We start from the raw sequence: 23,080 nt of genomic DNA on the forward strand, positions 1-23,080 counted from the left end.
TAGCAGCTGAACCCAGGAATGGCTCGTGTACCCACAGATAGAGCTAAAGAGTTGGGTGAGAACTGGGCCCCGCTCACTTGTTCTGCCTCTTGGCCGGGACCACAAAAATTGGAGCATAGACTTCCGTATATACAGGCTCACACCTAGCTGTGGAACACTGGGGAGTCCATCTGCATCCACACAGAGAGCTGTAAAGTGACCACTGTTGAGGAGTGTCCAGTGGTTTAAGCAGAAGTGATCAAATCCCCCCTGGGCTCCTGCTTCCCCTCTGCAGATTTTGGGCTTTTTAAGTACTGGACGGAGGCTTCATGAGGAAGAAAAGGTCGTCAGTCACCTGGCAGTTGCACCCTGCTGACACCTCACACTGCTGGGAGGGGCCAGAAAAGGAGGCCAGCTGTATACTTGCTCCCAGATGTTTTCAGCCTGCCTTGGATCAGGATGTCCTTCCAACCAGGCAGCTGTCCACCCTGCTTTGTCCTCTCTAATTTGGGAAATTCCCAGTAGTCTCGTTTGCTTCCAGGAAGTTTTGCTTTCTACCCAGGACTGGAAAAAATAAGCATAAGCCTTACCAAACTGAAAAAAGTACTAATTCCTAGTTTATCGCACCTGAAAAAACAGAGAAGTCCAAAAACTATAAGCCAAGTCCTCCAATACAACTGTTTCTCAGATCCCTTTCCTGAAAAAGTATGTTGTTCTTCCTCATATTCATGTCAGGATTGTTGTTGTTGTTAAGTACTGCTGGGTCCGTTCTGACTCATAGCGACCCTGTATAGAGTTTCTGAGAAGCAGCTGGTGGGTTTGAACCACTGACCTTTGCAGTTATCACTTCAGTGCTTATCCTACAGTGCCACACCCCAGGACTCCATGTCAAAATTTGTTGTTGTTAACAGCCATCCAGTCAGTTCCAACTCATAACAATGCTGTATAGGATTTCAGAGGCTTTTAAATCTTTGCGGGGACAGAAAGCCTCATCTTTCTCCTATAGAGTGGCTGGTGGGCTCAAACCGTGGGCCTTATGATTACTGTATGGAGCCACCTAGCTCTTGTGTCATTATATTTGTCAGTTTTAACCAATTTTCAAAATAACCATTTTCCAAGTCAGTTACTTTTTGTTGGCCCTAATATAAGGAATTACAAGGTACAGAAAACAAAAGCCATTGATAACCCCTAGAACGTCTTCCAGGATTTTCAGTGGCTTCACTGTTTTGTGCTTAATCTTCAGAATGAGCTGGCATTCCCTGAGCATGCACCAGCATCACTAGAGGAGGCAGGTCGCAACAGTGGGTGCAGGAGGAAAGTGGCTGTTACTGAAGCATTTATTATGGAACCCAGAAAACAGAAAATGGATTTAAAGTAAAGGACAGAGGGGAAGGTCCACCTGGGGAACTTAACTTGCATAATAAGTAGTGCACTGAAGGGTCAGTTATGATTTTTTTGAAGACCTATTACTTGTCATTTATCAAATAGTAGCACAAATAATAATTATAGTAATAACAACAATGGCAATTATTGAGTGCTTACCATGTGTCAGGCACTAGTATGAGCAGCTTAAAATAACTCATTTAATCTTCTGAATTAAGTCCTCTTGTTATGTGGGCATTAGGGTAAGTAAAAGGCTAATTGTCCAGAGTAATTTACCCAGTGTCAGGTAGTTAATTAATAAGGCAGCCAGGATTAACCACGTTAGTGTGACTCTGGAATTCACGATCTTAGACATGTCCTACATTACCTTTGCCTTACCCAAGCTCAATCTCACGTCACTAAAGGAAGAGAGAAATTAGTTATATTTCCTGTGTATTTCCAGCTTTGTAAGGAAAACAGTGTTGCTATCAAGAGATTCATTGTGTAGGTAGGAAGCCAGAAATCTCTGATTGGAAAGGACTTGATGTTCCCAAGTCGTCCAATAGAACAAGACTTCACTATCTAGTCTCACTCTTTTTTATGGTCCAGGGGCTCTCATCGTATCATCAGTGAGGATCCTTCATATTGTCTCCTGTAATATTAAGTCATTTGGTTGGATGATATCTCTACTTTAGTTTCTGATATAAAATAAGTTTGTATAATGTCACTCATTGGTATAACACATGGAAAGTAGCAGTAAATCTCCAGGTTGTTCCAGGGAGGTGATAGGTTGAGTCATAAGTGGTTAGGTGATATTGTACATAGGGTCTCTTTCACTCTCTAGACCTCTAGTCCCAAAATTTGAGAACTGTTCAAACTTACGTAATATCCCCAGTTTAAGGACAATTAATATGTCTGTTCTATTGGGAAAATACTTTAAGAACATATTTTTTATGTTAGGGATTTAGTAGTTAGGGCTAGGTCAGTTCAAATAGATGCCATTTTGGTGATCATAGTGGCCATTTCTTTCTTTCCATCCCAGCTAGGCCCTTTAGATATAGTATCACTAGGTGAGAAAACGCAGGTTTTCTACATGCAAGTAGTTCTCCCAGGGGTTTACAGCTGATGAGTGGTAGAGCTAACATTCCAGTCAAGTGGTTCTAGCTTCAGAGCAATAAATATTCACGTATAGGGACGGACATTAACTTCATGCTAAGCAGTGTTACAAATTCATTACTGTGGGTTAATGTCCTGGACTGCAAGGTCAGTTTGAACCTCACAGTCAGCAGTTCAAGCTCAGCAGCCATGCCTTGGAAACCCTGTACAGGGTCACTATGAGTCGGAACTGACTTGACAGCACTTAACAACAACAACAACAATTAATCTTTAAACCCCCTCTGAGATGGGGGCAATTATCTTTATTTCACAGATAAGGACACTGAAGCTGAAGGAGACAGAAGTTAAATAACTTGCCTAAGGTCTAACTCAATAAGCTACCTAAGTGAGTTTTGAACTCAGGCAGTTGAGCTCCACAATATGGCTCTTGGCCCCTAAACTATGCTGCCTCTCTTCAGAGCCTGTGTTCTATCCATCCAGCTCCCTAAATTGGGCCTGAATATGAGGTTCAGAGTTTTGAGGAAAACTGGAGAGAGCGTAAGCTCTGGACTGTGGACTCCAAGGTAAGCGGTTTGAGCCCACCAGCTACCCCACAGGAGAAAGATGAGACTTTCGTTCCTACAAAGATTCAGTCTCAGAAACCCTAGAGAGGGTCGCCACAAGTCAGAACCAACTTGATGGCACTTAACAACAACAACAGATAAACTAGAGAATAAAAATGGAATCTGTTCAACTTTGGTTTAGTGTTCCCGTAGTGTCACATGCTTTGGGCTCACCCCTCACCTGATTCTGACATGATTCATTATGGTGTGAACCTGAATGTTCCCCTTCTCCCTGTGGAACCTGTCCTGAGATGAGCCTGTGTCCTCACGTAGAAAGGGACAGGTCCCTCAGCTTACCGCTAGGGCTGTTTCAGCAGTGTTGGAATGCACTCTGAGTCTGGCAGTCCCCATGTGTTCAGGTTCTGTGGAGCTCTTTGTTTTGCTGATACTCAGAGTTCAGCACAAATGAATTGTAAAACACATCTTTTCTCTCTTACAATATATTCCAAAGGTTGCTGCTTTTGTTTTATGACTTTTAATTAAATATTACTATTTTGTATTGGTTCTCTGGGGGGATTTTATCATGAGATGTAATTTTATAAATCAAAAAAAGTAGAGTAATCATTAACTAGATGAGGCCCCTGAAAGCTGATGGCTTTCTGTTGTTGCCTGTGGGATTGCAGGCTTGGGGAGCTGCCAGGAGGGTTTCCAAAGATGACTGGCTGGAATGGCTGAGACGACTGAGCCTGGAGCTGCTGAAGGACTCCTCCTCTCCCTCCCTGCGCTCCTGCTGGGCCCTGGCACAGGCTTACAACCCAATGGCCAGGTACAAGGTGTCAGGGCTCCCTGCTTCCTGGTTCTAGGTGGGGATGGAGAAAATCTGCACTTAGAAAATGGTGTCTAGAAGAACATTTTTATAGAGGTAATAGTAAAAGGGCTGGTACTTTTAATTTTGCAAACTGTGAAATAAAAAAAATAAGGAGAATGGCAGATTGACTAACTCATGGGCAAAGCATCCATCTCAACTTTGCTAATAGATCAGAAGTAACATTTTTACCTTAGAAGAGTTAGATTTTGGTCCAAAATGTTTCTTAGTTATATATAACTCTGAAAAGAGCTATCAAGTAGTTGGATGTAACCTGTTTTCAAATAATAATGGTATTTTCATTATTTATTGCTACATTGCAAACATCCAAAACACTGGTCTCACTGCTTCCAGATGATGGGAGCAGAAGAGTTACTGTATGACACCCACACAGGGTCAACACAATCCTTTGTTTGGTGGCTTGAGGATCCACTTTTGATGACATATTCTTGAAAGCTGGGGCTTTCTGTTGCTAGGAGCACATCCCTAGCAAGGGTCCGAGGGCCATTGTTCTCCCCATGGATTTCTCATAGCATGGTGGCTGGGTTTTCAACATGAGTATCCCAAGAGGACAAGGTGCAAAGGCATGGCACTTTTATGACCTAGCCTTGCAAGTCACATAGAGTCACATCTGCCATTAGATCCTGTTCTTCAAAGCAGTCACAGAGACTCACTGGGGTGATGGATGTCACTTCTTAATAGGAGAATACTAAGACCTTAGGAGACTATCTATAGGAAATACTCTGGCAGCTAGTTATCTTTGAAAAATGCAGTTTGCCATAAAAAACAATGTTTTAAAATAGTACATTTTTAACAGCTTTTAAAATTTTCATTTCTAAAACATTTGAATGTATATGAAGGATTTACAATGTAATGTAAGTGAGTTAAATAGAATACATAAATGTATGCATATATGGTTTCAACTCCTAAGAATACATGTACTTAGGAAAATGAACAAAGCTTGCATTAGATAAGCTAAGTTTACAGAGTGGTTATTATTTTCTTCTCTACTCTTTTCCATTTTTTCTTCAGGGGACATTTACTATTTATAATAGGGATCAAAATGGTGACTTAATTAACGAGCAACCGTTCTCAGTAGCAAGAAACACAAAGCAAGACTTACCATTTCACCTTTTGTAACAGAGCAAGTTTACTGATAAGGTCCATGTTTTACAGGTAGTCCTTGAGACTGTTCAATTAATGCCATGATTTCAGTCATCTAATTTCTTTCAAGTATGTTTTTAATGCTTTTAAAGTCATTGGTAGGGGTGGGAGGAATCTGTTTCTAGGACTATCCTGTTTTTCACTTACGCAGATCTTAGTCGCTCAGTAGGATGGGACCACATTCTTGCTTCGAGTCGCCTCTGAGCGTAGTGTCTTGTAGTAAATATCTACATATCTATTTATATGTATTTGTCCCTTTAGTTACAGACATGTTCCTCTAGGATCTGATGTAGGTTCTGACCTAAATCAGAGAATGTATTTCTTCATTTAGACAGAATTTCTATATTCATGTTATCCTTTGCATTTCAAATTTTGGTTTTCCTGTTAGATTTCAAAAGTATACAGACATTAGTCTGTCTGATCCTTTCCAAGGTTTAGCAAAAAGTTGATATAGAGGCATCAAAAGCTAAACCCATATATATGGGTATATTCTATAGTTTCTACTCCCCAACTCACCAAAAAATGGGGAGGAGGAATAGGATTAAAGTTTAGATGTCAGGGACAGCAAATTAATTCCATCCATGTGATGCTGTGTAAACTAGTTTTAGTAATATCTGGCACCTCTGGTTTAGTTCTTTGAAAGGCCCCAGCTGTTAGAGACTGGCTAAGGGAATCTTTTTAAGCTTGTAGATTTGGCATCTGTTTTCTAGTGTGGAAACAAGAAAGTTTCTAAACATCTTCTGTCATTTCATTTCTGGCATTCCAGTTAAGGGTTCTGGTTATAGTTTGGAAAGCAATAGTAAATGCTGCCTTTACTGTTCCTGACCTTTAGACACTTAGTTGTTACCTAAGAAACATCCTAAGAATCAATGGAGGATTATTATTTTCCGAATTGGTTAATGCTAACGTCTATGTTAGAAGTTGTCTCTCTGTTCATACCCTTTGATGGGATGGAGAGAAATCATGTGAAAACTGCCAAGATTCTTTTCTCCACTCTTCTCTCTTGCACATCTGCATACATACACACAGAGTTCCATCTGGATCTCTGTAACATACATTAGCCGCTTGCCACGTATGGTTATTTTAATTTAAAGTAAACTTTAAAAGGAATGTAAATTCCGTTCCTCAGTTGCATTCGCCACATTTCATGTGCTCAGTGGCCACATAACATGTGACTAGTGCTTCCACATTGGACAGGGCAGATACAGACTATTTCCATCTTGACTGAAAGGGCTATTGGTCGGTACTGGTCTATATTATCAGAATCAATGATGCCATGAGTAGAGGCATGAGAGGTGTTTCCAACTAGTTTCTCCACTCCCCTCTGCCCTCAGGGACCTCTTCAATGCTGCTTTTGTGTCCTGCTGGTCAGAACTGAATGAAGACCAGCAGGATGAGCTCATCAGAAGCATTGAGTTGGCCCTCACCTCACAAGACATCGCTGAAGTCACACAAACCCTCCTAAACTTGGCTGAATTCATGGAACACAGTGACAAGGTGAGCATTTTCCCCATTGTCCAGCTGGTGGGAAGGGAAAAGCACCCATGAAGCCCACTTTTGTTGGTTCCCCATCTGCCATTTTCCTGTATGTGAGGTTCTGCCTCTCTTCTAGGGCCCACTGCCACTGAGAGATGACAATGGCATTGTCCTGCTGGGTGAGAGAGCTGCAAAGTGCCGAGCATATGCCAAAGCACTACACTACAAAGAACTGGAGTTCCAGAAAGGTCCCACCCCCGCCATTCTAGAGTCTCTTATCAGGTAGGCCATAAGCCCTTGTGATTGCTGTCTTCATCCATTGCCCCGTATCAGTTCACTGCAGTCACATGGAGGCTTCGGCTCTGGCATCTGCCTGTGGGTCTGGCCAGCACGTTTGAGTGAGCTCTGGTTGCAGATGATTCTCCCCTGAATTCTAGCCATTGTCTTTTTTGTTGGCCCTTAACACTTGGGCTGCTTTTTTGTTTTCCAGCCTATACTTGCTGGTCCCTATGAACTGAGCAGTTCTGCAACCATAGTTACCTAGGAAAGGCAGGTTTTATATGTGGTTAGATAGCATCCCCAAGACAGGAGGAAGATGGAATGATCCCTGCATCTCAGAGACCACCTGAAGGCAGGGTTGGGGCTTTATTGACAATATGTATTGGTGCTTGGATTCTATGAGTCAAAGACGAAGAGCAAAAACAGATCTGATGGTCTTTTTTCGCTTGATTTGGTTTCATTCTCTCCTCTTATAAATGGCTTCAAGTCTTCTGGGCTTAAAAAACACAAGTCATTGAATCAGTTTCCTACTGTTCCAAAATCACAAGCTCTAGCTCCTAGACAACTGTTCACTTCCCTTAGTGATTCTCAGAGAATAGTAACTCTGGACTCTAATTAGCTCTAAAAAAATGCCAGCACATTAGGTCATTTCACTACAGAGAATAAGAAAATCCAGCTAGTAAGTTCTTCCAACATGGCTGAAAACCTGCTGCTGTGTGTTCAGTGCATCATTCATCTGAGAGGATCTTCACTGGTCACATTCTATGCTAGCTCTGCTATAGGGTTGTTGTTGTTAACTTCCATCAAGTCGGCTACAACTCATTGTGACCCTACCTAGGATTTCCAAGGAGTAGTTGTTGGGTTTGAAGCACAGTACCGCAGGTGCAAAAAAGTCTTCCTCCTGATTTGGTGTTGTGGGTTAATGCTCTGGACTACAAGGTTGGTTTAAACAGGAAAGTTGGCAGTTCAAGCTCACCAGCTGCTCCTCAGAAACCCTGTTACAGGCTCACTATGAGTCAGAAATGACATGATTGCACTTAACAATTAAAAAACAACAACAAACACTTTTTAAAGGACCAAAAAGATAGAAATAGAGTCATGTTTCTGCTTAAGCAAATTGGGCGTTGCAGAAGGCTGATTTCTAAATATCATCTAGGAGCAGCTTTAGCTGCTGATGAAGAAGAGCAAATGTGAAACACCCTATCTCACTCTATTCAGTAATGCAGTCTCACAGATAGCTAATGGAAACCTGATATCTGTATATAATAACCTCAACATCAGATAACTCGTTTTTGCACAGTCATTTACTTGTTAACCTTCTTCCCTTTGATAGTTCTCATCCCCACCCCCCCATATTTGAGACAATCATAGAAGGATTAATGTTTATACGGATAGTTAGTAGAAAGAGTCATATAAGGCCTGGAAAAATGTTAGAGGTCAGTTAGCATCTTAAGCCAAATGTAATTGAAAACAAACACACAGATTATCAGATTGATCTTGCCTTTTCTTTGTTTCTTTTTTCTCTTCCCAATCACTGATCCAAGATAAATCCAGTACTCTAAGCTCTTCTTCAGGCTTATTCTTAGTCTAGTTTAGCTCAGCTTGTCTTTCCAATGCCTTTCTTTTTTGTTTTTGTTTGCAGCTTTTACTTCTGATTTTATAGAATTGCTTTTCCTAAGCACCCTTGTGGTGTTATGCCATCAGTGTTTCCTAAGAAAGGTTTAACAAACAGCCCAAGGCAGCACTGCTCTTAAGCTCCCCTTAGGCCTCTGGACGAGCCTCATGGAACCGCCTCTCATGAGTCAGGACCAGAGTGATTGTCCATTCTTGAACCTCTGCTCTTCAGAAATAGACTGAATTCCCTTCCTCACAGTGGCTATTGGAGAGCTCATATCTCCTTGCCTGCCCCACCTCCAAAAACCTGCAGCATCTTACCTGTTTTGAATATTACCCTCCGCTGCTGGCATTATTTTATTTTTCCTTCACCAGTTTGTCTACTTTTATTAAAAACAGATTGTTGTACTATATATATTTGAATCGATTAATTGCCTTAAATTCTTTTTCAAACAGCTCACTAGATAACTATGCATAAAGACATTTTTGTAGAGCTATTTCTTATCTTTTGTTTTTATTTCCAGAAGTAGTGTTCTGCTGACAATACTGTTCTCTTGCTGCTTGATCAGTTTATCTGTTTTCCTACCTGTTGACTTTTTTACCTTCTACTCCAGGACACAGAGCTCTGATAGCGGAGTGGTTATGAATTGGGCAGCTAACCTCACTGTCTACAGTTCGAAACTACCAGGACACATTAAATCCCACGTGTGATCCCCAAAACAGGGCCAACATTGAGGCTATTCCCATCTCGCAAAGTTAATATAGATTGTTGTTATGTGCCATGGAGTCGGTTCTGACTCATAGCGACCCTGTACAGGGTTTCTGAGGCTATAAATCTTTACAGGAACAGAAAGCCTCATCTTTCTCACGCGGAACAGCTGGTAGTTTCAAACTGCTGACTCTGAGGTTAGCAACCCTATTCGTAACCACTACGCTACTAGATTAAGTCTGTATAATTGCTTCTTAGAGGACCAGAAGATTAAATGTGTATTCAATTATGTAGAAACACACATGTACACAGACACATGGATATACACACACACGGCACTACTGTGGGCCTTTTATTTGGTTAGCACATGGAAGCATTAGGGTACAGTCTGGTGGCCTACTTTCCTTTCTCCATCACTGCCCAGCCTCTGCATGTAATTTCCTTTTTTAATTTTTTTCTGATTGATACACGTATAAAATTAAAACCAGGCCAGTGCTCGCTAGGTGGACATACAACTCTGACAACTGTCTATTGGGCCAGAGTTGTTCATCTTAAGTCTAGCTCTGTTCTGTACTGTGTTCTCTTCATGTGCCTTTAAGGACCTGTTGACCTTTGGGAGTACCGCTGGACCCTCCTTTGGGTTCCCATCATTGTTCTATCCTTGGTAAGGTCAGAGACAATGCTGGTCTCTCATCTCTGAATTCTTGGTACCCACCATCCACCTATTCACTGTCAGAAATGGCACCACTCTAGCTTACGTGGTTGGGGGATAGTTGGTGCATTTGTTAATAACTTGATTCTCTCTGCCACTTTCTCTGAGAAGTTTCTCCCATGAGTGAAGTAAACAACAGAGACGAACTTCAGAGTCTTAGCTTGTTTGAATCATGGGATGTACAGGAGATGAGAGAAAATAGAAAGAAAATATTCCCTCTGCCATAGGCAAACAGAGAATCCTATGCAAAGTTGAATAATTAGATGTATTCTTTCTCTCTTCTTCCTCTGCTCTCCTTTCAGCCCCTGATCTTTTTTTTTTTTTAAACTATCTCTTTCCTAGCAGTGTGATGCTGGCTGCTGAGCATCTCTTGATACTCCTGTGTACCATGGGAAGTTTCTGTTTGAACACCTGTCCCATGAGAAGTCCTACTCCAATGTAATTCTTCCTCATTTTGTTTCTTCCTTTGAAAACTTAAGGTTCTTATTCTTAAGGCTTAAAGTAGGGCCCAACCATCAATTATATTGTAGGTACAATAGCAAATACTGAATAAGAATAACAACTTGCCTTACATTGACTGGCTCAAGGGAATGGTCCTTTTTAGAAAAGAAAAAATGGCTGCCTAAAATTCTTTGATACCAGTGATGATTAAAGAACATAGGAGTGTTCGCTTACAGAGTACTTTGAAACCTTGTGGTGAAAGTGGGGGTCGGGGGGCAGAGTTAGTTAGATGGATGAGATCTAGACTCTTATCAGTGTCTGCTGTCCCCTCCATTTTGTCTTTTGGAATCTTGATCTTCCCTTTTCTTCCTGAATACTGAGACAAAGTCCCTTTCTCACTGCTCACCTTTTGATTTTTCACTGAAACTTTTAGCAGTATTTTAAGTGATAATGATAAGAATGAAGAGAGAAAACCAAGTTTAAAAAGAGTTTATTGTAAAAGGAAAAGAAACTGTGAATGTTGACCATACAAACTATATTTTTATAAAGCGAAGTACTTATGCACAGCATGACTTTATTAATCACAGTGCCATCTACCTTTATTTTTAGCCATTTCTTGTAAAAACAAGATAAAGGAAGCCCACTGAGCCATTTTCCTACAGAGTAAATAGGGAGAAATCTGGACTGACTCTGAACATTTTAAAGGCAGTCTGTGCAAGTTCCATGAGGGACGTATGCCCACATCCTTTGGTGACCCCCTGAAACTGTGAGGCCCACTCGAGTGGTCCTTTCAGTGCTGCACTGTGAAGGTGGCCATCAGGTGACTACGCGTCCTGGGCCAGCTCACCTCCAGCAGAACAGTGCTTGTACTTTCATAAAAATGTGTGGACTGGAGTAATGTTGCTGGATTTAAACATAGGCACTCCCCTCTTCCACCATTCTTTTTAACACCCTAAGCCTCTCCCTTGAAAATGGAAGCTACGTAGGTCTTTTTAGCAAAGGGATATGTTTTCTGCCCTTCACATAATCAGGGTTGTAGAGAAAATGGATGAAGTGACCTCACAATTAATGGGTTTTCACAGAAAAATAAGGTGGAAAAGACAAGCTGCTGCTATGTAAGGATGCTAGACAAAGAGCCCCTCAGTCCGGCCCCTAAGCATCAGTCTCAGGACTCACTGTGTTTTCACACCTCATCCCATTTGCTGCAGCATCCTTGGTACATCTCATTTTATTGTGTTCCAGGGAGACTTAATCTCTTTTTGGAAATTGTAGGTGATTTTCCATCCCTCCCCATTTTAAATACTCTGCTTCCCCTCCTCTGCTCCTGACCAGCCTCCATTTGTCTCCATCTCTATAACCCTGCTCCCCAGCAGGCCTCCTTTTAGTGCTTGTAGTCTTCTGGGCGGATTTTCATCTCCACCCGTTTGAGGGAGTAGGTAGACCCATGCCAGCCATACCAGGTGATGCCGTCCAGGTGCTTATTGTGCTCACCGAAGCGGTAGTAAACTCCATTGAGGTTAGAGTCTGTGCAACAGTTGTACCAGTATCCACCTGGCATAAGAAACAGAAGTGAGCTAAAAATGTCCTCCCCTTGGAAAGTGATGAGAGCCTCAGGGATTTGTTGTTCCTTCAGCAATAGTAGCAAAGGTACCAAAGCCTGAACATCAGGTCTACAGTTATAAAGGCATGCTTTCTCTTTAAGTGGAATTACAGGCATATTCCTGAACTTCCCTTCCCAAACCTCCAGATCTCACCTTTGCGGAGCTCTGCACACTTGTCCAAACAGTTGTCATTGTCCTTGTCCTTGGTGCTGAAGACTGTGTTGTTATGATAGAAGAGGGCGTCATTCCCCACATTGCCACTGTAGTTCCCCAGGAAGAGACGGTAGCTGTTCATTTCATTGGCCAGAACAAAGTGGCTGTACTCAGCATAGCGCATGTTGCCCTCCCAGTCCTGTCGGGGGAGATGTAGCCTTAGAGAAGCTGTGACAGAGCTTCCATTCAGAACAAGCAACCCCACAGCCACGTCTGTAGAGCTGTGAATCTCATGAGCCTCTATCACCTCTGCTCGTACTGACCTGGGACCCAAGACCCTCTTCTCCTGAGTCACCATGTGACTTTGATTAGCATCTTTCTATATTCCTTCGTTTCCCTGGCCTTAAGATATAGCTGTATATTTTTGTTCCATCCCACTCTGACTCAGATGTCAAAAGAAGAATGTGAGAATATAAAGTGTGTGCTTCTAGGCCGTTGACAAGGGCACCAACCAGTTTCAGTAAGTTTGGCATTTCAAGGGCCTATTGCCCCTCCAGAGTCATGACAGCACTGCCCCAACCCAGATGACTGCAGGACTCGATCTGGCCTGGGTCAGCCTCCTCCTCATACTGCCCGCAGCCCTGCTTTAGTGCAAAACAGGACAAAAGTATTTTTTCCCAACTGACAGCAACTTATATGAAATTCCTCATAAGAAGTACACAAATCTACAGTGCATAAGAGAGTAGGAGTAGTATCCCAGAGTTGTGTACAGTTGTGTGTGGCAGACCTGCCCCAGTGCCGGGGGCCCAGATGTGTGCTCACCTCCATCTCCACGCGCAGCCTGGTTGGCCGTTGGGAGAGCCGGTGGATATGCTCGTTCCCTAGCCAGAAGTCCCCCCGGATGCTGCCGAAGCCCTGTGTGTACTGCTTCCAGTCCTGATAGAAGGAGACAAGGCCACTCTTCCGTCTCTGAATAATGGTCCAGCCACCGCCTGAAGTCTCCATATCACAGAACACCTGGAGTAGAAGATGTTGGGTCAAGGACTAGCAGAGGCCAGAAGCGGGAGTGTGCAGACAGGCCTTGTAGCCTTTCCCTGCCCAGACTCAGTGATATACACTGGGTTGGCAAACCAAGGCAGAGTGGTGGTTTGCTGAGGAAGATGATCTGAATTGGTGGGGGGAGGGGTTAGGGTGTGCAGATGAACATACAAGTATACCTCATTTTATTGCACTTCACAGAGCAAGTCTAGTGGCACATTTCTTCCAAAAACATGTGCTCACTTCGTTAATCTGTGTCACATTTTGGCAATTCTCACAATATTTCCCAACTTATTCATAATACTATTGTATACATTCAGTATGAACATAACTTTTCTGTGCACTGGGAAACCATCTTTATTGCAATATTTGCTATATTGTGGTTGTCTGGAACTATACCTATGGTATCTACAAGGTATAGCTTGACATTTACAAGGAAGAAAATTCAGTATTTCAGATAAGCCTCTTTTCTCCTCCCCAAACAGTAACTGCTCTGGGACAGAGCAGAAGATTTAAACTAGTAATGTGGTAGGTGGTTATAAGAATTATCAAATATCTATTAAGGGTTTGGTGCTTAATTATTAGGACTTAAAGGGACAAAGCAGATTCCTGGATTCTTGAGTGTTTGGCTAGCTTTCTGGCATTTGGTATGTTTGCTTTTCTGTTTTGAGTTTCCCTTTCTCCATCCCTTGAGAGAATGGAGGGCAGATGGAACATCTGCATGTGGAAGCAATGTGTTGTAGCTGACCTCACCTCCAGCTCAGGGCTGCCCAGGAAGTCATCTGGAGGAAGCTTGTATACTCCAGAGATGCGGTAGTTCTTCTGGTGAAGCGAAGAGCAATCATAGATGGCGTCTACAAAGGGAGCAAACCAGCGGGTGAGCATCCAGACTCGGGGTGCGGGTCTTCAGTGACACATGGGCTGTTCCTGCTGCATTGAAATTGGCTCTTTAAAAATGGAGACTTCGTTCCTACTGTGGGATTCTAAACATTGTTAATTAGTAGACAGTGTCTGCATTTGGGAGAGGTGACTTCGAGAGATGGAGAGGAGGTGGGTTTTGGCTTCATGAGGGGCAGGGCAGAGTGATGAAAAAGCCCTTCACTTGGGTAGCATCAACCAGACAGAGGGAGTTTCAGGGGCCCTCTGAAATGAATTATTCTCCTGTCATTTTAAACTCTGAATTCTAGACATGCTATATAGTATGTGCCTGTTGTGGCTCCTGACATTGACTGTAACAGGTGCTCCTGTTGATAGATTCAGACTTTCTGGACAGCCAGCCAGATCCTCAGATAACTCCTGGGTATCTCAGCGGTCCGGTTTTGTTATTGGTGGTGGTGAGTTTTGTTGCTGTTTTACTGAGGGTAATGCCTATTGTCAACCAGGACCCTAAGGGAGATGGATTTTTAAATCTTACCTTTCCCCCCTTAGTCTAACATAACAATGCTAGAGTCTCAGAGGAAAATGAGAACACCTTGAGGAACACTTTGAGGCCCTCCCCCAGCAGTGTTACTAAAAACAAAGAAATGAGAGCATCGGCTAGTTTGCTCTGGGGTTGATTTACATGTTTTCTTGACCGCCCTTGGGGCTACTGCTTTATGCCAGATTTTGAATCCGTGTTGTGAATAGCAAAGAGCATTCTGGGAGGGATAGTCTTCCGTGATGGAATTCAAAGGGCCAGGAGAAGTAATACTTCTGCCATTGCAATCCTCCAAGGCTGTTTGGTTCTCATGCCAAGAACCCTGGGGGAGGGGAGCGGGGAGCCCTCCCTTTACCATCAGAGTGCTCCGTTATTGCCTTCTCCAGTGTCTAAAGGTGGCCGAGCAGCTGGTAAGAGAGAAGACAAATAGCGGATCTCCGTCGGGGTAAGAAGAGTAAGAGGCCTGGCAGGAGAGCTGCTGAATGGTGAGAAAGTCACCAGTGGCATGGTCACATTCCTCTGTTTGACCTGACCTTCTGCCTGTCTGGTTTCATATCAGTTCAACTGAAGACTCACTTGTCTGAAAAATGGCCTGAGGATACCTTCTATCCCAAACTGAGCTCAATGCTAGAAAAGTTCTTTATACATATTGGCTTATAGAACATAGTTTTCAAGCTTATTGTATGTTAACACTTCTCCATTTAGACTGAGGAGACGGTAATCAGTGACTGACTCTTAGACCCATCCCTCTTCCAAGAAGCTAATCATTTTTTTGTTCTTGACTTGGTTTCTAATGTGACCATCCATTTTTGTGTCAGCAAGAAAAGATCGATGGAATAATATGCTCCGTACAATGAATCATTTCAGAAAACAAAATTCATGTATGAACCTTAAGCTCACCTCTGAGCTCATCTGAACCAAGCCAACCAGAAACTACAAGTTAGTATGCGAGAGAAAACATTAACTCTACTTATTTTTCCTGTTGGGAAATCTAGGTTTCAGCATAGCATTTTATGATTGCCTGTATTATGTTGGGAGAATTTTATCTGAAACCATGAAGGAAAACAGCTATTCACATTGAAAAACCCTGAAGATCCCATTCCTTCCTGGATACAAAGGCATTCACTCTTCAAATAGCTATGGACAGTGCCTATACGCTTTGCAAAGGGAGCCCCCAAAATGCCATCCATGCCCTTCCCAACTAAATCTGAGGGGCACCAGAGAATGTCTTTGGCAGAACTTTACTTCCAGGGCAACAGGTTTTGACTTCCTTCCTGCCTCCTGGGAATGGAGGGTGGGTAGCCTGTCAGGAAGCAGTATCACAAGCCCAGCCCAGGAAGATGTGAATTCTGTTTCTAAGGCTTGCTGTGTGACTTTTAACAAACGAAATACTCTCAGTGTGTTTCAAGATGGTAGTGTGCTTCAGTTTGTAGAAACATGTAAATAAGAGACCTGTGGAGGTCCTGGGTATATTTATAGACCATTTAGAAGTCAAAACAAATAGCTCCCTCAGCCTTTACTAAAAGGAAAATAGGCCCAAGAAACCCCAAAAGAATCCCTAGTAATTGTGCTGATGCCCAGGGTATCTAAAAACTGTGCTCTAGATGGGGAGATGCTCAGCTGTGTGAGGGGCAGGTGAGCAGCGTGAGGACACGTCCTCCTTACCTGCCGAGGTGTGCGTCACTGTCTGCGCTGCCTGCAGCTGCATAATGTCGATCTGGTTGTTGATCTCGGAGTACTTGCCTTCGGCCTCTGTGAGCCGCACCTCTAGGCGCTTGCTGCTGCTCTCCAGCTCCATCACCTGCATGACCACACTGACCCAGTCCTTCTCCTGCTTCTGGCTCAGTTCACTCAGCAGGTTGCTCAGGTTGGCGATCTGGGCCTTCAGCCCCTTCACCTCCTCACAGCACGCAGCCACTTTGAGCTGTCCAGGAGTCTTTCGCTTAGGTGACTTCTGCAGCCACACTGGGTGGCTGACAAAGGCCACAATGAAAATGCAGAGCCAGGTCACAGCAGAGAGGGCCTTTTTCAGCATTGTTCTGGACCTGGATGTGTGTGTGTGTGTGGTGGGGTCGGGAGGTTGGGTATCTTCCTTTGGTAGAATGGATAATGCCCAGTTGAGGTTTGCAAAGCTGCAACAAACTATAAACTTACACTCAGTCTTGACTCTCTTGCCACTTTGCTGGTTTCTTACTTTCCTCCTTCTCAAAGCTTCACTCTCAGAAAGTAGAGCTTAAGAGGTGTCCAATAGCCCTGCTTCCCAAGCCTCAGTGCTCTACCAACTCTGCATCTTAAATATTGCTCGCTTCTTACACCTCCACCCCACCATGGCCATGCACAACATTTTTAGTCCCTCCCAGCTCATCTGGGAGGGTCAGGTGCCTGCTGCGTGAAGTCAGCGCAAACTTAGGCCAGAGGAGGAGGGGAGGGAAACAGGGGCAAGTCTCTTTCCTAGCCTGCACACTCTCTGAGACAAGAAGACTGCGAAGTTATGTGTTTCCAGAATCGCCTATTAGATTATGGCCCTGCCAGCCGCTGGCTCAGCTCTATCAGCGAGCAGGAGAGGGTCAGAAGAGTTTCTAAATTCCATTTTAAAGGTTATATAACCATGGAGTGAGGAGGGTAGGATAGGGGAAAAAGAGTTGGGAATAAGATTCTTTATTTAACCAGGGAGGCCTGTTAATGTAATCCATGCTGTTTCTGTGAGACACTGCTGTATTCTGGTATCCTGCTGTATGTACTTTTTACTCAGCTGGTCATTCCCTTCTCTGATCATGTTCGATATTGAACAAAACACTCATTCTACCAGGATTTAACACAATCTCACATTCAGAAATGTCCAACTTAGAAAATTTCTAGAAATAGAAAAATCAAGCTCTTTGGGAAGAAAAGACCAAAATCAGTGTCCACCAATTTTGCCCTGTTGCCTTTGTTTCTGTTTAAATACTTGGGCCAGTATTAGCTTCTCACACTTGGAGTTTTGCTAGGAGGTGTACTTGCACTGCAGCTGAGATGAAAATGCGAGAGAGTCAAGCTGGGTCTGGGGCTGATCCCCAGTACTTTATCAGTCCTTAGGCCCATCTTTGGGAAGAAGAGGATATTGTACATTTTTTAAACTATGAAAATAATATAGGTCCCTACTATAAAACTTGGAAAAGACATTAAAGAATCTTCATCACCAAATAAATACATATCTAGAGTCTCATTTTTCCCTACTCAATATATTTTACAATTCGAAATTACTGTCTCTGTCTGCATATGTTTTATAGCTAAAAATAAGGACTATTTAAATTTTTTATGTACTGTGTTTGAAAGACACTCCTCCTTTGAAAACAAATGTTAAGAACCTGGAATTCCAGCAAATGTTGTTAAAATAAGCTTTTCACTAAGAATGTACACAAAGGTCCCTCAGCCCTTAGCCCAGTCATTCTGTCTTGGAGCACACTGACGCTGTTTCCATATGACGGAGCCACAGAAGCAGAATTACTTGTAATGTTGGCCTTCAGTTTGGGTCCTTCCGCCACAGCCTCTCTTTCCCAGCAAAAGTCCTCTCCCTTTTCCAGTCAGGGCTTTTAGTGGCTCAGAAAGTCATTTCTATTAGGGCAGCTAGAGTTACTAGTTTTCCCCCTTGTAAGCCAAAGGACAATAGGGAGTCAAAGTGGAGCAGGGATTGTTTTCTCCTGTGCCTACTATAGGGCGAGGATGTTGCTAGAACACACCCTACAGCAACTTGTCATTGGGTTTATCTTTAGAAGAGTCCAAACTGCTGGCCTCTGCTCTCTTATTTGCAAATGCAGGCATACCTCAGAACTATTGTAAGTTCGCTTCTAGACCTCTGCAATAAAGCAAATATTGCAATAAAGTGAGTCAAATTTTGTGGTTTCCCAGTGGATATAAGGGGGCACGGTGGCTCTGTAGGATAAACATTGGACTGTGAACTGTAAGGTCAACGGTTCGAGCCCACCAGCTGCTCCATGGAAGAAAATGAGGCTTTTTGCTCCTGCTATATCTAACATAAGACATAAGTAGAAGACAGAAACTTTTCTTTAGTTGTTTGAAGTGTTTTGCTTTGTTTTTGAGTCGCTATGAGTTGAAACGGACTCAATGGCACCTAACAATAAACTCCTCCCCAAATTTGAGAAAAATAGCTAATTTTTTTCCCCAGTTTTTCAGAATTAACTGAGAAAGCTATAGAAAGCCTAGGTTGGCTAGCTGACAGATTTTCCTTTTCTCCATTTTAGTGATGGTCAACAAGGGTCAGCATGGTGTTCCTCGGGGAATTCCCATGCCAGGAGATTATCTGTTCTCCAAAAGACCTATGACCCCATAATGTCCTAGAAGTCTGAATTTCTGAAAGAAGAAAAATTAAGCCCTTGTTTTGAGTTCATAACTAAGCCAGTAGAGAAAACCATGAAGAATGTGGAAGACTTAAGAGGTTTTTCCCATCTAAACCCTTCTTCTGCCTGTCAGTAAACAGACTGACCATGAAAATGTGATTAACTGAGAAAATATGGGAAGCCTGGTTTGGCTAGCTGATAGTTTTTCCTTTTACATTTTAATGATGAGTGAACAAGGGTCAGCTTGGTGCTCCTGGGAAGATGTTTGCAAAAAATCAAGCTTACATTCTTCATGAAAAAAGCCAGCTTGAAAGTGCTCAAGATTTCGCAGTATTTCTGCTCTACTGCCTTTGAGTTGGCACCAAAGGCTAGAAGCATGTCGACCAGGCTGAGGATTTAGAGCTCTAGGGCCTAGAGTCAGTCTTGGTTTTTACACAACTTAAGAGTATCATGTCTCATTCTCTTGAACATGTCCCCGTTGAAGGGACTATCCCTTTTTTTCTGTCCCACCTACCTAAAACCATCACTTTCAAAGTTGGTGAACAAGATGAGCATTTTACCTTCAGCACCAAACTCTCAGAGTTTGTTGATTGAGTAAATCTCAGAGGAACCTGTCTTGTTAGTTTAATTAAATATTTCATATAAACATTTTACTTCTAAAATCTCCTAGTGAGTCACAGTTTCTCTTACTATAAATGTATATCTTTTTAATAATATGTGACACTTCTATCACTTGATCTTGTTTCAGTTTCAACTAAAAGCCCACCTCCCTCACAGAAGGTATTTTCATCTCTTTTCCAAGCCTTCTAATCTGTCAATTCTCCACACAGTGTGCCCTGGACCTATGAGAAATTACTTCTTTTGGGCCCTCTCTTAGTCTGTTACTTAATTGTGTTGTTGTTAGGTGCTGTCAAGTCAAGTCCAACTCACAGAGACCCTGTGCCCAGTCCTGTGTCATCCTCCTTACAATTGTTTTTATATTTGAGCCAGTATATGTCAGTTCATCTTGTTGTGGACCTTCCTCTTTTTCACTGACCCTACACTTTATGTTACCATCTATGTTGTTGAAAAAAGGTATTTGCAACAAGTAAGTCGTTGGTCTTGTAAAATTATTTCATGCAGTCTCCCGCATCATTTCTATCATCGAGACTGTGTTTTCCAGCTACCAATTCTTCCTTTTTATTTCCACCTTTCTCATTCCAAGCATGATGTCCTTTTCTATGGACTTGGTCCCTCCTGATAACATGTCCAAAGTGAGACTGAGTTTCACCATCCTTGATTCAAAGGAGCATTCTGGCTGTGCTTCTTCCACCACAGATGGTTTGTTCTTTTGGCAGTCCTTGGTACTTTCAATATTCTTTGCCAACACCATATTTCAAATGCATCAGTTTTTCTACAGTCTTCTATATTCATTGTCCTAACTTTGACATGCAAATGAGGCCATTGAAAATAGCATAACTTGGGTCAGGTGTGCCTGTTCCACAAAATGACATGTTTGCTCTTGAGCACTTTAAAGAGGTCTTTTGCAGCAGATTTGCCCAATGCAATACATCATTTGGTTTCTTGACCGCTGTTTCCATGGATGTTTATTGTGCATCCAAGTAAATAGAAATATTTAACAACATTCAATCTTTTCTCCTGCTATCATGATGTTATTTATTGGTCCATTTGTAAGGATTTTCCTTTTCTTTACATTGGGGTGCAATCCATAATAAAGGTTGTAGTCTTTGATGTTCATCAGTAAGTACTTCAGGTACTCTTTGCTTCCCACAAACAAGGTTATGTCATCTGTATATTGCCGGTTATTGATGAGTCTTCCTCCAGTTTACATTCTTCATAAATCCAGCCTCTTCTAGCATTTGCTCAGCATACAGATTGAATAAGTATGGTGAAAGGATACAACCCTGATACCCACTTTTCCTGATCTTAAACCATTCAATATTCTCTTGTTCTGTTCAAACATCTGCCTCTTGGTCTATGTACAGGTTCCTTATGAGCACAATTAAGTATTCTGGAATTCCATTTCTTAATGTTATTCATAATTTGTTAGGATACACACAAGCCTTTGCGTAGTCAGTAAAACACTAGTAAACACCTTTCTGGTATTCTCAGGTTTCAGCCAAGATCCATGTGACATTAGCATGTCCATCCTTGAGTTCCTCACAGTTTAGTAGGAGAGTCAAACAACTAAACTTTAGGACAGTGTGAACAGTCGGGGCACAAAGGAGGAGGAGGAATGCCTAACCCCAGATGAGGTCTGTCTGGAAGGCCTTTTCTAGAAAGTGATACCAGGTTTGAAAGGAAAAGGTAGAAGTGACCAGGAATGGGTGAGGGTGCTCTGAGCAGAGGTGTGGCACTGGGAAAGGCCTGGGCTTAGGAGAACATTAGTCGAGTGTGTGCCTTATGAACCAAGAAAGAAGAGAGAGAAATGGTGGCAGGAGTTAGCAGAAAACAGGAGCCAGGCTGGAAGGACTGGGCAAGTCCAAGTGAGGCTGTACAATCCAGATGACTGGCTAAGCAGAGGGGACCCTCGGAGGAATCCTAGGCACCTTTTACTCTGTGGCGCTTCTGTTTTTCTAAGTCTCACCAGGGCTTTTCATAGCTGTCAAACAAGATTTTTAATGAAAAAAAATGGGTGGTTTAGAAGATTAGAATTCCTTAAAATTGTCATGCATATTTATTAAATGCCCAGGCAGGGTCATCTGGTTTTATGCTAGAAGACAATGTATGAAGTCTGAACTCCTAAGTACTTAGATCTATTGCTGTTATTTGGTGCCATTGAGTCAGTTCTGACTCATTAGTGACCCTTTGCATAGCAGAACAAAGCACTGCCTGGCCCTGCACCACCCTTAAAATTGTTATGTTTGAACCTGTTTTGCAGCCACAGTGTCAGTCCATCTCATTGGGGTCGTCGTCTTTTTTCCTGACCCTCCACCTTACCAAGCATGAGATCCTTCTCCAGTGACTGGTCCTTCCTGATAACATGTCCAAAGTATATGTTATTCTACATAAGAGGGTATAGTATTGGCACAAGAAGAACCAGCAAGACAAATGGACCAGAATAGAATGTCCAGAAACAGACCCACATGTATATGAACATTTAAAGTATGACAGTCCTGGTGGGGCGCTGTATAATCATCTCTGGATGGCTAACCACAAGGTTGGTGGCTCAAACCAACCAGTCACTCCTTGGAAGCTCTACACAGGGTCGCTCTAAGTCAGAACGGACTCAAAAGCATTTAACAACAAGAAGTTAGTACCACAAAACCGCCAGGAAAGGACAGTCTTATCAGTAATGCTGCTGGGTCAACTAGATAGCCATATGCAGGGAAAAACTCTTGATCCCTACCTCATACCACACACAAAAAATGAAGTGAACAAGAATTCAGATTCTAAATGTGAAAAGTAAAAGCAATAAAGTGCCAACTGTAACAAAGGAGATTATCTTTCATCATCTTGGGATAAGCAAAGATTTCCTAAACATAACACACAAACACACTAACCAGAAAGGAAAATATCAATACATGCAGTGAAAGTAGTCGTTTCTGTTCATCAGAAGACACCATCAAGGGAGTAAAAAGATAGGAAGCTGTTTCCTATACAAAATCTTATGTGTACTGTATCCAGAATATATAAAGAACTATTAAGCAGTAAGAAGAAATGGGGAGCCCAGTTAATAGATTGGCAGAAGATCTGAACAGGTATTTCTTTTGTAAAAGAATATCCAGAAGGCCAATAAACATGGAGGCTATTTTCATAGCCCAGCTTCATTTGTTGTTCTTGTTTGTTGTCACACATTGGTTCGGACTCTTAGCAACCCTGTAAAGGGTTTCCAAGGAGGCACAGGTGGGTTTGAACCACTGATACTGCCGCTAACAATCCAGTTCTTATCCTACAGTGCCACACCAGGGCTCTAACTTCATTAGTCACTTTGAAAATCATAAGATGACACCACAACCAAGAACGGAGTCCTAGTATGGGTCTGTAGGATAAGCACAAAGTTGGCAGTTCAAAACCACCAGCTGCTCACTGGAAACCCTATCACAGGGTTACTATGAGTTGGCACCAACTTGACAGCACTTAACACAACCAAGAAGAAAAATTATAAAATGCCACATCAGAACAACTGAAATGAAAAACAACTGGCAATACCAAGTTTGGTGAGGATGTGGAGTAATCAAAAGTTTCCCATAATGCTGGTGGAAACGTCAGTTGGTAAAACCACTTGAGAGAACAAGTTGGCCATAGCTTTTAAATCTGATTGTACCCTGCATT

At 42.5% G+C, this 23,080-nt stretch overlaps 2 protein-coding genes across 2 annotated transcripts in view; one reads left to right on the top strand and one right to left on the bottom strand.

Annotated features, from left to right (window-relative positions):
- MTOR (mechanistic target of rapamycin (serine/threonine kinase)) overlaps window positions 1-23,080 on the top strand; it is a 160,581-nt gene that overhangs the window by 66,135 nt on the left and 71,366 nt on the right. Inside the window, exons 26-28 of the mRNA XM_006866389.1 lie at window positions 3,683-3,825; window positions 6,363-6,525; window positions 6,641-6,786. Coding sequence (XP_006866451.1) covers window positions 3,683-3,825; window positions 6,363-6,525; window positions 6,641-6,786 — 452 coding nt within the window. The remainder of the gene's footprint in view (window positions 1-3,682; window positions 3,826-6,362; window positions 6,526-6,640; window positions 6,787-23,080) is intronic.
- ANGPTL7 (angiopoietin-like 7) lies at window positions 11,641-16,503 on the bottom strand. Its single transcript, XM_006866401.1, has 5 exons — window positions 16,134-16,503; window positions 13,805-13,905; window positions 12,836-13,030; window positions 12,014-12,212; window positions 11,641-11,810 (listed from the first exon to the last, which is right to left on the bottom strand). The coding sequence occupies exons 1-5, from the start codon at window positions 16,501-16,503 to the stop codon at window positions 11,641-11,643; spliced, it is 1,035 nt and encodes a 344-aa protein (XP_006866463.1).

Source organism: Chrysochloris asiatica, unplaced genomic scaffold, assembly GCF_000296735.1.
Source record: "Chrysochloris asiatica unplaced genomic scaffold, ChrAsi1.0 scaffold00090, whole genome shotgun sequence".
Classification (NCBI taxonomy): domain Eukaryota; kingdom Metazoa; phylum Chordata; class Mammalia; order Afrosoricida; family Chrysochloridae; genus Chrysochloris; species Chrysochloris asiatica.